General features: G+C 34.5%; 1 protein-coding gene across 4 annotated transcripts in view; it reads right to left on the bottom strand.

Moving 5' to 3' along the window:
• LOC149800451 (uncharacterized) overlaps window positions 1-15,915 on the bottom strand; it is a 76,446-nt gene that overhangs the window by 18,801 nt on the left and 41,730 nt on the right. For all 4 annotated transcript variants that reach the window (XR_016421385.1, XM_089960073.1, XM_089960074.1 and 1 more), the window contains 2 exons: window positions 4,435-4,761; window positions 3,227-3,379 (listed from right to left, as the gene is read on the bottom strand). Coding sequence is in view for 3 of the 4 variants with exons in the window: in XM_089960073.1 (XP_089816199.1) it covers window positions 3,227-3,379; window positions 4,435-4,761 (480 nt within the window). In the remaining variant the exon portion in view is untranslated. The remainder of the gene's footprint in view (window positions 1-3,226; window positions 3,380-4,434; window positions 4,762-15,915) is intronic.

The raw sequence follows: 15,915 nt of genomic DNA, 5'->3' as shown, positions 1-15,915 counted from the left end.
GAACGACACAGTAGAATGGAAAAAAAGCTTGGCAAACTATTCAAAAATCGAACAGAGCCAAACAACGGAGAGAAGCAGAACTCGTGTTACAGCAAGCGGGACTATCCAGTAACACACTCAGGGCATTCCTGAAGTGCAAAAATTTCACGATGTCCTGGCTCCACGCTACACCTTGAAAGTACACCCTCAAGAAGTGCGCGGACCGTTGTTGTTTCGAGGCAAAAGATTCAAAGACGGAAAATGCATTCACGTCTACTATACGATGAACGTTTCAATGTCATAACCAGTATCGTCCCATTCCTGGGATACAGCTATTACTGTGAGAAATGTGACTATGGCTATAACAATCGAGTGCAACACAAGCATTGTGGATCGGAATGTGAGGGATGTTTGGCTTCTGAACCCTTTCTTGACGATGGACAAGAACGAGTGCATTGCCCTGCTTATCAGCACACTTTTGTCAGTCCAACTTGCTACCAACAATATGTAAAGACGCAATGTTCATAGCAGAAAAGTGCTTGTCAACTCCTGAGATTGTTCCCTACTTGTGGACAAGGCATACGTACCAATAATGACAGGGCTCACGTATATTCAGGAATGAAAAGATGTCGCATTTGTCACCATAACGCGGACTAGAAACACGAATGATACAGTCAAAGCTACTATTCCAAACATCAAGAAGAAGATGACCAAAAGAAAGACAATTTCATCCTTTTTGATTTCGAACGCATGCAAGAGACTGGCATTCACATTCCTAATTTCTGCGTGGCTCATCGAGCGTGCGAGAAGTGCATCCAAGAGCCTATATTTAGTCACTGTCCTCACTGCAGTAAGATTCCTGGAGAACTTGAAAAAGTCTTTCGGAGACCGGACACGCTAGCCGATTTCGCCCAATGGATCTTAGACCCCATCGAAGAGACGTGGAGTTAAGAAGACATTGAACATTACGGAGATTGTCATCGCCATGCCACGGTAATGGCTCATAATTGCTCGGGGTACGATGGGAAGTTTCTTCTCAGATACTAAATGGAACAAAGTATCGAAAAGTGGCTTTGAACGGGGCAAGTGGGACAAATGCAGTACAAAGATTCGATGAGTTACTTGGCCATGCCTTTGAGACAAATGCCTAAAACGTTTATAATGATAGAAATAGTCTAAGGCTATTTTCCGCACTTTTTCAATACCAAGCCAATCAACACACCGTTCTACTCCATTTGCCTGAGGCTTACTACTACGACCCAGACAACATGCGCATGGAACAACGAGAAGCTTTCTACGCTTGGTACCACACTCACGCCTCGGACCCCTTCGACTTTCAGGAAGAAATATTAAAGTATTTTCGATCCGACGTGGACATTGTACGGCCTTGCTGTGGACAAGTTCGAGAATTGTTCATGGGACACAGAGGGATCGATCATTGAAAGAAGCCTGCACCATTGCCAAAGCGGGTTCTTTAGCATACGTGCCCGAAAACACGCCGGCTGTCATAAACCCTCAACCGACGAACTTTGTGAAACGTCAATACTCGGCCAAAGCCCTACGCTGGTTACATTACTTGGGGGACAAGGAAGACAAATGTGTCCAACATGCCCGAAACAGAGGAGGCGAAAAGACCATAAGAAGGTCTTCGGTGGATGGTTGGGACTTAGAAAACCCCAAGATCGTGTACCAGTTGAACAAGTGCGTATATCACGGATGTTCCTTCTGTTACCCTCAACGTGACACTAAAAATCAGTATTTACAACGGACCATGGAAGACTTGTACCAGGCCACTAGTCAGCGACGCTTTAAGTTAAAACAGCAAGGATACTAAGTGGTTGAAATGTGGGAACACGAGTACGATCACCGTATGAAAACCGATCCTGAGTTTAAAGGCATCGTGAATGGTTACAAGTTGGTGGACCCACTGAACAAACTGGACAGTTTGTACGGAAGACGAACAAATGCATCTGTTTACTGTACCACTCCGACGATGAGAAAGGAGAAGAAATCAAATACTTGGACATGTGTTCGCTGTATCCTTTTATGGCTAAGGAACAACTGAGAGAAATGATTAAAGAAGATAGGAGGAGAAGGGGGATGAAGAGGACATACAGAGGATGAGAGAGTGGAATAACAAAATAGAACAGGAAAAAAAAAAAGAAAGGAAGAAAGAGGAAGAGGAGAAGGAAAAACAGGAGGAGGAAAAAAAAGAATACAACAGAGATAACAAAACTAAGAAGATGGTGGAGAAAACGAAGAAACAAGAAGAACAAGAATAAGAAACTCAAAAGGCCCTTTTTAGGGCCACTCAATTACCTTGAAAAGGTTTGATATCTCGCCTAAAATTTTGTTAGTCGATTTTATATTTTAGGTTTGCCTCCAAAACATTTACTCTCTTGCCAAAAAAAAAATTGTTTAGTCGATTTTATAGTTTAGGTGTGATAGATTGATGTTATCAATCTGTGTATGTGTTATATATATCTATATCTATACTGTATTTGTCTCTACCTACTGTAGAGCGTATTCATGTCAGACCCTTGCCACATTGTTACCTCTGTCCAGTACCGTGACGTCACCTAGCCTGTTCCATTCCTATTATCGCTGTACAACAACCCAACTTTCCCTTGTCGGTATACAGGTCCAATATTCGCCATTTTAAACGTTCCCAAGGGTGTGTGTGTGTGTGTGTGTGTGTGTGTGTGTGTGTGTGTGTGTGTGTGTTCTGTAATGTATTTTCCCATTGTCGCTAATGTATCCCAAAACATTACTCACGGATGTGTATATGATGAAAAATCGATGATGAAACCGGGTATATTGCCTCAAAATGCACATGGGATGCTTTATCTGGGATGTAAAATGACTCCGAAACTATATCGTAGTTTACACACTTGAAACGGTGATTTCTTAAGAAAATGATACCAGTCAAGGTGATGTTAACATATACTATTTTTAAAGGCCTATACTTACTTTAAGGAAATTGTTATTAGCATTATCAGTAAATCACACTGATGTGTAATGTTATGCAAGGTGCGTTACAACTAATTCTCACAAGGTTTTATTTTTCATAGCGATGCCTTATTTGATTTAAAAGAAAAACATAGGTAGATAGATTCTTTAAGAAAACAATTAACAGAAACATCCTACAGTTTTCTTAAGCAGAGATGTGGAAGTATATAGTTTGAATGTGTATGTCTGAGAAGCCTAAGTGTATTTGTGTATTTAGCACAAGTTCAACAAATATCACCTGTCTGTCCACATATTCCAGTCTCCTCGTCGAAGCACAATTCATTGGGACACTGATAGACGTTAAAGGTATCCTCGAGACATTTTATGTATTTCGTACAGGTAAAAGGATGTCTTCTCGTAGTGTTGACAGGGACGGCCTTGCATGTATCACCTGTGTTAATTAAAAAAAGACATTGGAAGTGCTTAAAAATATTCACAAAACATTTGCATGAATAAGTTGCAGTTCTACTTGGAATAGATATGGGGTCGTCCATTAATTATGTCAACAAAAAAGGGGGAGGGGGTTTGAAGAAGTTTGACAATTGTTGACATGGGGGAGGGGGGAGTTCAAGATAAATTGACGTCAACAATGTTATTTGTTACAATAAATTTAATAAATCAAACAATAGGAAATTAGTCGGTGCGTTGGTATGGCACACACTCGCTCGCCCGTCAACAGCCCACCAGTTTAATCCTAAACCAGCTGAGCTCTTGCCAAGGAAGTCTAGGAAGCTTTTTCATGAATTCAAAGTGTTATAGTCAATTTGAAATCTGTTACACAAGTAAAAAAAAATGTATTAAAATTTATTTGTAGACCTTTTAATTTCCATAATTATATTTTTAGCATAAAAGCCAGCGGTATAAAATATTGTTAGTTTGTAGGGGGGGATGGGTAAAATTTTATTAGGGGGGTCACTGAAAGTTTGACAGTTGTTGGAAAGGGGGGAGGGGGGTGTAAAAATTGCCTAAAAATTGTTGACATAATTAATGAATGTCCCCTAAAAGTACAGTGTCATCGTCTAGAGCCTGGATATATTTATTCCTTCTTTATTTATCGTTGCCAAGGAGATGACTAACACTGTAACAATCTGGGAGCAAAATATCTGCACACAACACTTTGTCCGCCATACCCAATCGATTAATGTTATATAACAATGTAATAATAATGTTATAACCAGTATATTAAATATAATAACACTATAACCAGTCTATTAAGATTATACAAGTACGTATGAATATAAGTCCTTTACAGTACACTTGAAGGACGGAACAAACCAAAAATTCAGAAAGACGGGTAGAGAATACGGAAATTTGGAGCAAGACCACGTTTGCAAACGTGGACAGACAAGGAGATGGAAAATGCTGAAAATTACTAGTTACAACATATCATATTTTATTTCTAGAGATGCAGTTCATACATATACCTCTATGAGACAACATACTTACCGGGGAGAACTTTAATTTCACCCACGTCGGATAGATCTTGGAGTGAAGGGACTTTTGTATTGATAACTTGACACTTAAGAAGTGTACCATTTCCTTCTCTGGTAGGTATATAGAGGAGGGAACTTGTGACGAAATTGCTGCAAGTCCCAGACGTGCTTAAGATTTTGCCTTCGAAAGGAATAAAATCAAACGTTCCTTTTGGCTTAATAAGCCATTGTAGTCTTCCTGGAGGATACCCAACATTAGCGGTACAGGTGATTGGCTGTTTTATTTCTCGGTCTTCTACCACCTCAATAGGCAGAGAAAGATGTGGTTTTTGAGGTATGGCTGAAACAGAAAGGAATCTAAATATGTGTATGCGGTACGGGTTACTGGAATTGAAAACATTAAATCGGCAAAGAGTTTATTGTACAGTGCTATTAATCTTTGAGCATTTTCTATTCTGAAAGGTTTTATTCATATTCTTTACAAATTTACATAAGTTTTTAGAAATTCAAAATTGTCGTTTTTTTCTTTTTCTATTTATTATGTAATTTACATACTTGTAAAACATAAGAAAGGTGTTAAATATTCAAGAAAACATTTCAAACAATTAGGTTGATTTAGTTGCACACTGATAAAATACTTAATCCTTCTTTAATGAAATATGTGCGAAACAGTGCCTTCATGCAAATCACGCTCAGACACTATTTTGAAACAAATTATTTCGAATTAGCGGCTACTATCACAAATCTGAGTCACAGTACGCTTCTTTAATTATATTTGTATAACACATTCTGAGCAAAACATGAAGAGCAAACGTAAACATAATCATTTTGAAACAGACCTGTGGGAATGATATGCCGTCAGAATTTACTATACAAACAACCCCTTATTACCAATAGCGATTTAGTACATCACATGATAAATTCTCGAGTTCTGATTGGCTAGCTACATGGGTCAGTTTTAGGACAGTGTGAATTTCATTTTGACTTTGGGATGCTGTACCTAACAATACCAGTTCCGGCAGGCACTGTTACTATATGCTGACGTTATAGGACGTCATATTGCGTCACGTGATTTTCTAAATCTATGTTTACCTTATCCATTGTTGTTTGGTGTGGAACAGGGGATATTGAACAGCGTGAGAAGCAGATACATGTCTTTGATTTATGTTCTCACGAAGAGGATTTTGTCCCACAGAAGAAAACCCTTGATGCCGGTTTAATTGTATATCTCCTCTAATTGGCATTGAAGTCTTTCAGATTCAATTTCAATGTTTACTTTTATAGTGACTCCGATCATAGCCGACCGACATAATGTGCCATAACTGGTCTGATAATGCACTGACCTTGGCTAGAGAATTATGTTTGAGAAACTGAAAGCCTTATATTATTTTGCTTGCGGCTACTTTAAAGCATGACAAGCATTACTCATGTCAATACACTTCATTAATTTATCAAAATAAATGTTCCGATTTATTGAATTCGTGAATAAGGACATTCTTACTCATTGTCCAAATATTTAAATTAGTACCAAAATTAGCGTCCAAATAAATAAAAACTAGCTTCAACAATTGTTGGCTTCTTGCAATATTGTCTGTAATATGCGCCCAAGTTAGCTCTCAGCTTCAATTATCAAACCTGTTTGTAATATGCGTCCAAGTTAGCTCTCAGCTTCAATTATCAAACCTGTCTGTCATATGCGACCAAGTTATTTCATAGCTTCATTTATCAAACCTGCATTCCGCAAAAGGTGAGAATTTCGACTGGGACATAAGAATACTTTTTCAACAATTATCCAGAGTAAGCATATCCTGATAAATCTATTGTTTAGGTCGGAATGTCTTGGAATTGTATATGGGTGAGAATTTTGACTGGGAATTAAGAATACCCTCCTTTATTCCAAAAATTATCAAGGGTTTTATTTTAATCATACCCAGAGAGGTTTAAAGTTTGGAAGAACTATCTTTAGGAATATCTTAGATATGTAGCGGAGAAAATTATGTACAATGCAACACAGTCTGCTGAAGTGCAATAAGAAGAATTCCAAGATCTGTATTTTTTAATTCAGCTAGAAATGAATTTTAGCCAGGCTTATTTCAACGAATATCGTTACAGGAATTGTTATGTACGTTTTTGGTTGGGCTTTTTGCCGGGGGGGGGGGGGGGAAGAGTAGATGACTTGCCCAGAGATGGAATATTTATATGTAGTAAGATATAAGACTCTGCATAGTCATAAATTTGCACTGTCACAGAATATTTCTGCTATTGTCAAGATTATTTTTTTTCTGTTTCTACGTGTAAATCATACTAGTACTTTTGAGATTTTCTTTCCCTTGTCATGTAATACTTATTTGTTCTTTCCCACAATTATATTAATCAATAGCTGGTTGTGGGGTGTTTTAAAATTCTTCTGAAATTAATTCTAAGCTTTGTTTCTTTGTATTCCTAAGACTAGCGCTAATTTCTGGACTCTGTTTACTTTTCTAATGTTGTGGTCATGTACCATTGTTCATTATTCCATATATGTTATACCTAATATGGTTGTTTAGTATATAACATTATAATATACCTAGCTCGTGACTTCCTATGCTAATATATCGCCTTGGATAATCCAGTAAATTCTCCACTGATTGTACGTTGTCGAGCGATAATTCGGTGTTGTTTAGTACGTGCAGGACCCAACACGTTTGCTGCTGTGTGACATAACATCACAGAAGGTTTATGATGACTATACAGTACTAAGTTTAATTTTAGTGAAAAACGTTTTAAATAAAACTTATACTTAATTAATAGAGTACATGAAAATAAATTGAAGTGCTGATAATGTTGGATACTGTAAAATTACGGGGATCTAAAACTGCCCCCATTGTACTTTGGTCTCTTCCACAATAGTCAACATTACAAACACTATAATCTATTATTGCTCAACATTACTAACACCATATTATATGAACGCTTTTCCCAAAATTAACCAGAACACAGTTAATCTTGAAGAAAGAAGTAGTTTGCATTTTTTGAGGAGTAAATCCCAGGCCCCCAAATGTCGCTTGGTCTGTTCAGTGAATTTAAGTCGTATTTTCAGACTAAGTTATTTGCATGAGCATGTCAGCGTGATTTTCCCAATAACGTCATTTGGTATTATGTTCCATGCATTTTCCTTTAGTAATTAAGTGCGTTGGTGGTGACCTATCACTTTGAAAATGGTGCCAATGCACCCGTACTTGTACAGATAAAAGAATCAATTATTAGTTGAAATCAAAATCTAAAAGCATAATGTGGTGTGAGTTTATGTAATGTTGCGTCATGTTACCTAGCAACACGGGTATTGGTTCATGTGTGTACTTCTCACGCAGTGCTTGTGCACAGGAAGTATCGAACATGGAGTATAATGTTTTCATATGTGAGCCGTTCGTTGAAGGTTCCAACAATGCGGCAATATTTACGTCATCGAGAAAACACGTCTTTAAATTACGTGAATAATCCATTGCACGTATTTCAATGTTGAGCATAAGCAACAAATCATCAACTGCCGGTAATTTCAATAAAATATGTCAGGTACAAACAGAAAATATGAAATAGGTAAAACTAGTAGATCGCTAAATCTGCTTGGTATGATGTGGTGTCTTAAGGTGGACATAGCGTGATGTCATGGAAATAGACTGTGTCTCGTGCTCGTTCTTGGTAATTGTAAATTCTGAATACAGAACAACTTCATCGATGGCTGAAGATTTTTATATTCAAACATCAACTAACTTGTTGCGGTAAAGATGCAATTATGAAATCTTTCGTGAAATGAATCTTTGTAGCCGAATAAATCTGTCAACGTTACATATTTTGTCATAGTATACCTTTTCTGAAATCCAAAATTTCTTTACTTTGCATTGAGATATAGACAGTATGGAATAACTTCTTTGAATTCAAATGAGCAAAGCCCAGCATGACTGAGTACAATTTATTCCGTGCGTGTTGCAAGGAAATTAATTCAGTATGCATTTGCCTTACTGACATTTTTAAGAGAGGTTGACATTGATTTTAATGACATTCTTTGTAAATTTGCATAATCAGCTTTATACATTTGTATGAAAATTATTTGTACTTCTCTCTCAACTATGTGTGTTTTCGGCATCGAATCTTTTCTAGGTTTCATTTAGTTAAAGATTGTCCAGATACAATATCAACGTTGCAGGTTCAGTTTGTACACTTCCTGCAACATAAACACAATAAATACATTCACATTTTCTATCACGTTAAAACATTTTGAATGTAGTTGCTAACTGAAGGTAATATACAAGCAAGCTGCTAACATTAATATTTTTCATGTAAGACCTTAATCTATAGCAGCTTGAAATCAGTATTCTTGAGAGTGCTTACGGTCTTCGCCATTATCTTCCTGTTTTACGCATGCTTCTTTTATTGGCAAACAAAGAAGAAAAACGATTAAGTAATTGTAACATGAATCAGATTTGTTTTCTTGGTCGTTAGACATATCCCCCTTTAGATATCTCTAGAAAATCTGAATTTGTATTTTCAATTAAGCAACGATAAAAAACGTATTTTTTTCTCAGAAAGATTATTTACCAGGACCAAGAACGAGCACGAGTCACAAAATATCGCATTTCCATGACATCACGTAATGTCCATCATATAACACACACACGCACACATACACACACACGTACGCATGATACTTACATGGCTTTGCTTGCTATTAGGTTTTACCTATTACATATTTTCTGCTTGTACATGACCCATTTTGCCTGGAAGTACCGGCAGCTGATGGCTTGATACTTTTGTCATAGAAAGAAAATAAGCGCGATGAATGATTCACGTAATTTTATGACGTGTTTTATCGATGACGCAAATCTTGCAACATTCATGGAATCTTCAAGGAACGGCTTACTAAAAAAAAAAAAAAAACACTGTTGTACTCCAAGCTCATGATTCCATATGCACTGCGTGTTCCGTACACAAAACAACCCAAACCTGTGTTACTAGGTAACGTGATCTGACTTCTGATTTCATCTTGCAGTATAGACCTTTGTCTCTCCAACGACGGGTGCATTGGCATTGTTTTCAAAGTGATACGATCACCACCAACGCGCAGAATTACTGAAGGAAAATGCACGGCACTGAAAGTTATTGAGGTCATATATAGGAAACGTTCGGCTCCCTCCAATGCCATGTGACAAATCACTTTTGCAAATGATAAAACTATTCCGATATAATACTTTTTTCTAAAGTCAAAGACTTTATTTATCATGAATTATATCACTATGTTTATACATGTACTATATACAAATATAAAAAAATGTCACTATGCCTTTACATTTACTACAGTCGTTGCTAATATAAAGCGTTTCACGGACAACACGTTCCAGGTGATTCAAGTTATGCCTCATTAATCTTCCAAAGCAATCATGCAAATTTATTTCTTCTATGGTTAAGAATATTGTTAATTGTCACGACAGTTTTGACGGGAACAAGTGTCAGAGAAAACATTAGCTTTATAAATATTAGCGGTGAGAAATAGTTTCATCGTTGGACCAAGCTTGGTCTTTGTTTAATTAATCAAGCACCAGCAATATTACGGACATGCAAAAATGCTTCTCGCCCATACTCCACCCATTATCCTATATTTTTTTTTACAAAAAGCAAATTAATAACTGTTGCGCTTCTTATTAGGAATATTTGTATTTTGATACTGATATGTGCACTTGGTATGTAGGCGTTTAAATAGCTTTTGCGGTAAAATGTCGTCTGATGAAACTAAAATTTTTAATGTTCAAGGCTATGAAATTTATGCCTGTTACTGACGACGATTTTAAAATTCATGCCTTCTATGATCATGATTTTAAAAGTCATGCCTTCAATGATCATGAATTTAAAGGTCATGCCTTCAATGATCATGACTTTAAAGTCATGCATTCAATGATCATGATTTTAATAGTCATGTCTTCCATTATCATGATTTCAAAGGTCATGCCTTCAATGATCATGATTTTAAAGGTCATGCCTTCAATGATCATGATTTAAAGGTCATGTCTTCAATGATAATGATTTTAAAATTCATGTGTCTTCAATGATCATTCTATTTAAAAATCATGCCTTCTAATGCCTCAAAATTGGGTGACCTTCTTGTTAAATATTATAGCATTTGATAGGACTATTTCTCCATGTGTAACCTTCTTGTTCAGTATTATAGCATTTGATAGGACTATTTCTCCATGTGTAACCTTCTTGTTCAATATTATAGCATTTGATAGGACTATTTCTCCATGTGTAACCTTCTTGTTAAATATTATAGCATTTGATAGAACTATTTCTCCATGTGTAACCTTCTTGTTCAATATTATAGCATTTGATAGGACTATTTCTCCATGTGTAACCTTCTTGTTCAATATTATAGCATTTGATAGGACTATTTCTCCATGTGTAACCTTCTTGTTCAATATTACAGCGTTTGATAGCACTGTCTCAATGTATGACCTTCTTGTTAAATATTATAGCATTTGATAGAACTATTTCTCCATGTGTAACCTTCTTGTTCAATATTATAGCATTTGATAGGACTATTTCTCCATGTGTAACCTTCTTGTTCAATATTATAGCATTTGATAGAACTATTTCTCCATGTGTAACCTTCTTGTTCAATATTATAGCATTTGATAGGACTATTTCTCCATGTGTAACCTTCTTGTTCAATATTATAGCATTTGATAGGACTATTTCTCCATGTGTAACCTTCTTGTTCAATATTACAGCGTTTGATAGCACTGTCTCAATGTATGACCTTCTTGTTAAATATTATAGCATTTGATAGGACTATTTCTCCATGTGTAACCTTCTTGTTCAATATTATAGCATTTGATAGGACTATTTCTCCATGTGTAACCTTCTTGTTCAATATTACAGCGTTTGATAGCACTGTCTCAATGTATGACCTTCTTGTTAAATATTATAGCATTTGATAGAACTATTTCTCCATGTGTAACCTTCTTGTTCAATATTATAGCATTTGATAGGACTATTTCTCCATGTGTAACCTTCTTGTTCAATATTATAGCATTTGATAGAACTATTTCTCCATGTGTAACCTTCTTGTTCAATATTATAGCATTTGATAGGACTATTTCTCCATGTGTAACCTTCTTGTTCAATATTATAGCATCTGATAGGACTATTTCTCCATGTGTAACCTTCTTGTTCAATATTACAGCGTTTGATAGCACTGTCTCAATGTATGACCTTCTTGTTAAATATTATAGCATTTGATAGGACTATTTCTCCATGTATAACCTTCTTGTTATATCATTTGATAGCATTATGTCTCTGTGTATAACCTTCTTGTTAAATATTATGTCATTTGATAGCACTATGGTTCCATGTATAACCTTCTTGTTCAATATTATAGTATTTGATAGGACTATTTCTCCATGTATAACCTTCTTGTTCAATATTATATCATTTGATAGCACTATGGTTCCATGTATAACCTTCTTGTTCAATATTATAGTATTTGATAGCACTATCTCCGTGTATGACGGTCTTGTTCAATATTATATCATTTGATAGCACTATGGTTCAATCTATAACCTTCTTTTTCTGTATTTAAGCCCTCGATAGTCCCAGGTACAACAGTTCTCCATTTTCATTATTTCTAGTCGATATTTACTGCCCTAATTGGACATTAAAAGTTGAATCCTGCTGGTTCATCATGTAGTTTATCGGTGACATTTCAATTCAACATTTTCCTTCACTCTAATATAACATAGTGCCCCCAGTCAGCGTCGACCAGTGTCACGTTCGGTATGGGATTTACTGTTTAACTCTCTTTGTTTGAACAGCATGGCTTCTAAACTCCAAGAGAATGCCTTGGTATAACATGAAAACTATTTCCATGTTTAATTATTTATTTCGCACGTGACAACTGTTAAAGATATATTATGATATATACCTTACGACACTTCATCAAATAATTATGCAGATTTATTGTTTTGTGTGACAAAGGGCATTTCTGAACTCATTATTCTCATATTTTTTACCGTTTGTGGTGTCAAAGAAATCCTTGCTTGGTGTGTGATTCATTTGCTGAAAGAGTTTCTTTAAAATGCGACCAAAGATGGGTCATATGAAGATTAATCAACTTTATAGCATTTGAATATCTTCTGACATATGTATACGAGTCGAGCGTCTCATCTTTTAAACTATATGTAATGCAAAAACTAATAATAATAAATTAAAACTTAACGTTTCAGCTTACTACCTTTAATTACAACATTAATGTTCCAGTGGTACATTTTTCTCACAAGTCGAAAATTCAAAACGGTTAACTTTTGGTTAACTTTTCACCCTTATTTTGTCTTTTTAGATTTTAAATCAATTTGCATGACGATACTATTGTCTTACAAATTGTTTAAATTGTAAGGAATACTTCCATACTATTTCAAAATGTAAACATATATGTCCCAAAAATAAGAAGGTTTTTAAAATGTAACCATTTCATGTCCCAGTATTAAATAGATTTTTAAAATGTTAAAATGTCATGTCCCAAAATTGAAAATATTTTTAAAATGTAAAAATGTCATGTACCATATATGAAAAAAAATTTATAATGTTAAAATGTTATGTACCAAATATGAAAAGATTTTTAAAATGTAAAAGTGTAATGACCAAAAATTAGATTTTCAAAATGATAAAATGTCAAGTCCCAAAAATGGAAAGGTTTTTACTATGTAAAAGTTTTATGTCCCAATAAGAAATAGATTTTTAAAATGTAAAAATGTCAAGTCCCAAAAATGGAAATGGTTTTACAATGTAAACATTTCATGTCCCAAAATGAAATAGATTTTTAAAATGAAAAAATGTCAAGTACCAAAAATGAAAAGATTTTGTTTTAAGGCTTGTTTTACTAACGTTGACGTATTTCTTAACTATATTTTATTCTATAACTTAATTATATTTTTATTCTAAAAAGTTATTTCCTCATTTGCCATCATGTGTTCTTCCCTTAAACGATATTTATTTGCATTTAGCTTGTACTTTGATAAGTTTAAAATAAATTTGAAGTTATAACACCTGACATTTTGAGACCAACCAAGCTACCTCTAAAAAGGTATTTAAGCTCAACTTCTGAACCAATGCGTCAAAGTTATGTGTTTTAAATGAAGATATTCAACTTCTGAATCAATTTGTCGAAGTTTTTTAACTGAAGATATACAAGTTCTAAATCAAGATATGGGTGTGTTTTCTTTAATTTAAGATAATCTAGTCATATTCTTTTCACCATTTTTTTTAAAATTACATTTCCTTCGAATGATGTTCATGCTGCAGTACATGTACATTCGTACTGCAGTACATCTACATTCATACTGCAGTACATGTATATTCATGCCACAGTACATGTACATTCATACTGCAGTACATGTACATTCATACTGCAGTGCATGTACATTCATACTGTAGTACATGTACATTCATGCTGCAGTACATGTACATTCATACTGCAGTAAATGTACATTCATGCTGCAGTACATGTACACACATGCTGCAGTACATGTACATTCATTTTATATAAGTTTCTGTTCGTTATCACGATTTCAAAATTTATAAATTAATATAAGAATTAGTGATGTTAGTGAAGTAGGTTGAAAATAGAAAAACTGGAAACGTTACTTATTGCACTTTTCGTTCATAACTCATGGAGGTTTTGCACCTCAGTTTATTATACAAGAACCTGTAAAAAAATACTGAACAAACATGACTTCTCAATAATAAAATGCTTAACGTCCTTTATTTGGATTGGATTCTCATTACGACATATAACACGGCAATGTTTCAAATGTGTTCAGACAGGTAAACACTAGATTTTAAAAAGCTATTTTGTTGTTGTAAATGACAGAGTACGTATTCGTTTCGATTAGGCATGTGTTCGTTTCGATTAGACTGTGTTCTTTTAGATTAGACATGTGTTCGTTTCAATTAGGCATGTGTTCATTAGGACTAGGCACTTGGATGTATCTCTTTCGATTATGTACGTATTCCTTTATATGGTGTGTTGATTTAAAGTATGTGCTTATTTAGATTAAGTATGTATTCTGCTATATTAAATGTGTATTTCGATATATGACTTGCGTATTTATTTCGATTAAGGACGTATTCATTTACATTAAGTATGAATCCCTTCAGGTTAAGTATGCATTTCTTTCGATTAAGTACGTATTCATATATATTAAGTATGCTTTCGTTTACATTAAATAGGTCTTCATTCAGGTTAAGTATGAATTCCTTCAGGTCAAGAAAGTATTTCTTTAGATTAAGTATGTATTCCTTTAGATTAAGTATACATTTCTTTACATTCAGTACGTATTTATTTAGATTAGGTACGTATTACCTTAAATCAATTCATTCCTTTAGATTAAGTTCGTATTTATTAAGATTAGGTACGTATTCCTTTAGATTAAATCATTCCTTTAGATTAAGTACGTATTCATTTTGCTTAGGTATGTAATCCTTACGATTAGGTACGTATTCTTTTAGATAAATGCATTTCTTTAGATTAAGTAGGTATTCCTTTAGATTAAGTACGTATTCATTTGATTCGGTATTTACTCCTTAAGATTAGCTGCGTTTTTCTTTAGATTACGTATTCTTTTAGATTAAGTACGTATTCCTTACGATTAGAATCGTATCGTTTTATACATTCGTTTAGATCAAGTACGTATTCCTTTAGATTAGGTAAGCATTCCTCTAGAATGATGCATTCCTTTAGATTAAGTACGTATTCATTTAGATTAGGTATGTATTCCTTAAGATTTATTCCTTTAAATTAGGTACGTACTCCTTTAGATTAATGTTCATTTAGATTAAGTACGTATTCATTTAGATTCGATGTGGATTTCTTTGATTAAAGCATTCCTTTAGATTACGTATGTATTCCTTTAGATTTGGTATGTATTCCTTTAAATTACGTATGTATTCCATTATATTAGGTACGTATTCCTTTAGACTAGGTAAGTATTCCTTTAGATTAGGTACATATTCTTTTAAATCACGTTTGTATTCCTTTAGATTAGGTACGTATTCTTTAGATTAGGTACATATCCCTTTAGATTAGGTATGTATTCCTTTAGATTGGGTATGTATTCCTTTAGATTAATGCGTTCTTTTGGATTAGGTACGTATTCCGTAATTTAGGTACGTGCTTCTTTAGATAAGGTACATATTCCTTTAGATTAAGTACGTATTTTATTAGATTAGGTACGTATTCCTTTAGATTAATGCATTACTTTAGATTAGGTACGTATTCTTTTCTAATAGGCACATATTCCTTTATATTCGTTGTGTTTTATGTCATTGACAATCAATGCGAAGAGAAATGTCTTCATCCAGTAATTAAATAAATTGTTTTATTTACCAGAGCAACACAGAGTTAGGTATTATACAACTATAAATTGTGTAACACCTTTTCAGTCACAAATCTGATAGTAGTCATATCGTA

This window comes from Sinohyriopsis cumingii, chromosome 5, assembly GCF_028554795.1.
Source record: "Sinohyriopsis cumingii isolate HCF-2022 chromosome 5, ASM2855479v2, whole genome shotgun sequence".
NCBI lineage: Eukaryota > Metazoa > Mollusca > Bivalvia > Unionida > Unionidae > Sinohyriopsis > Sinohyriopsis cumingii.
Note: the sequence above shows the minus strand (reverse complement) of the source record. Positions and strands in the feature narration are given on the sequence as shown.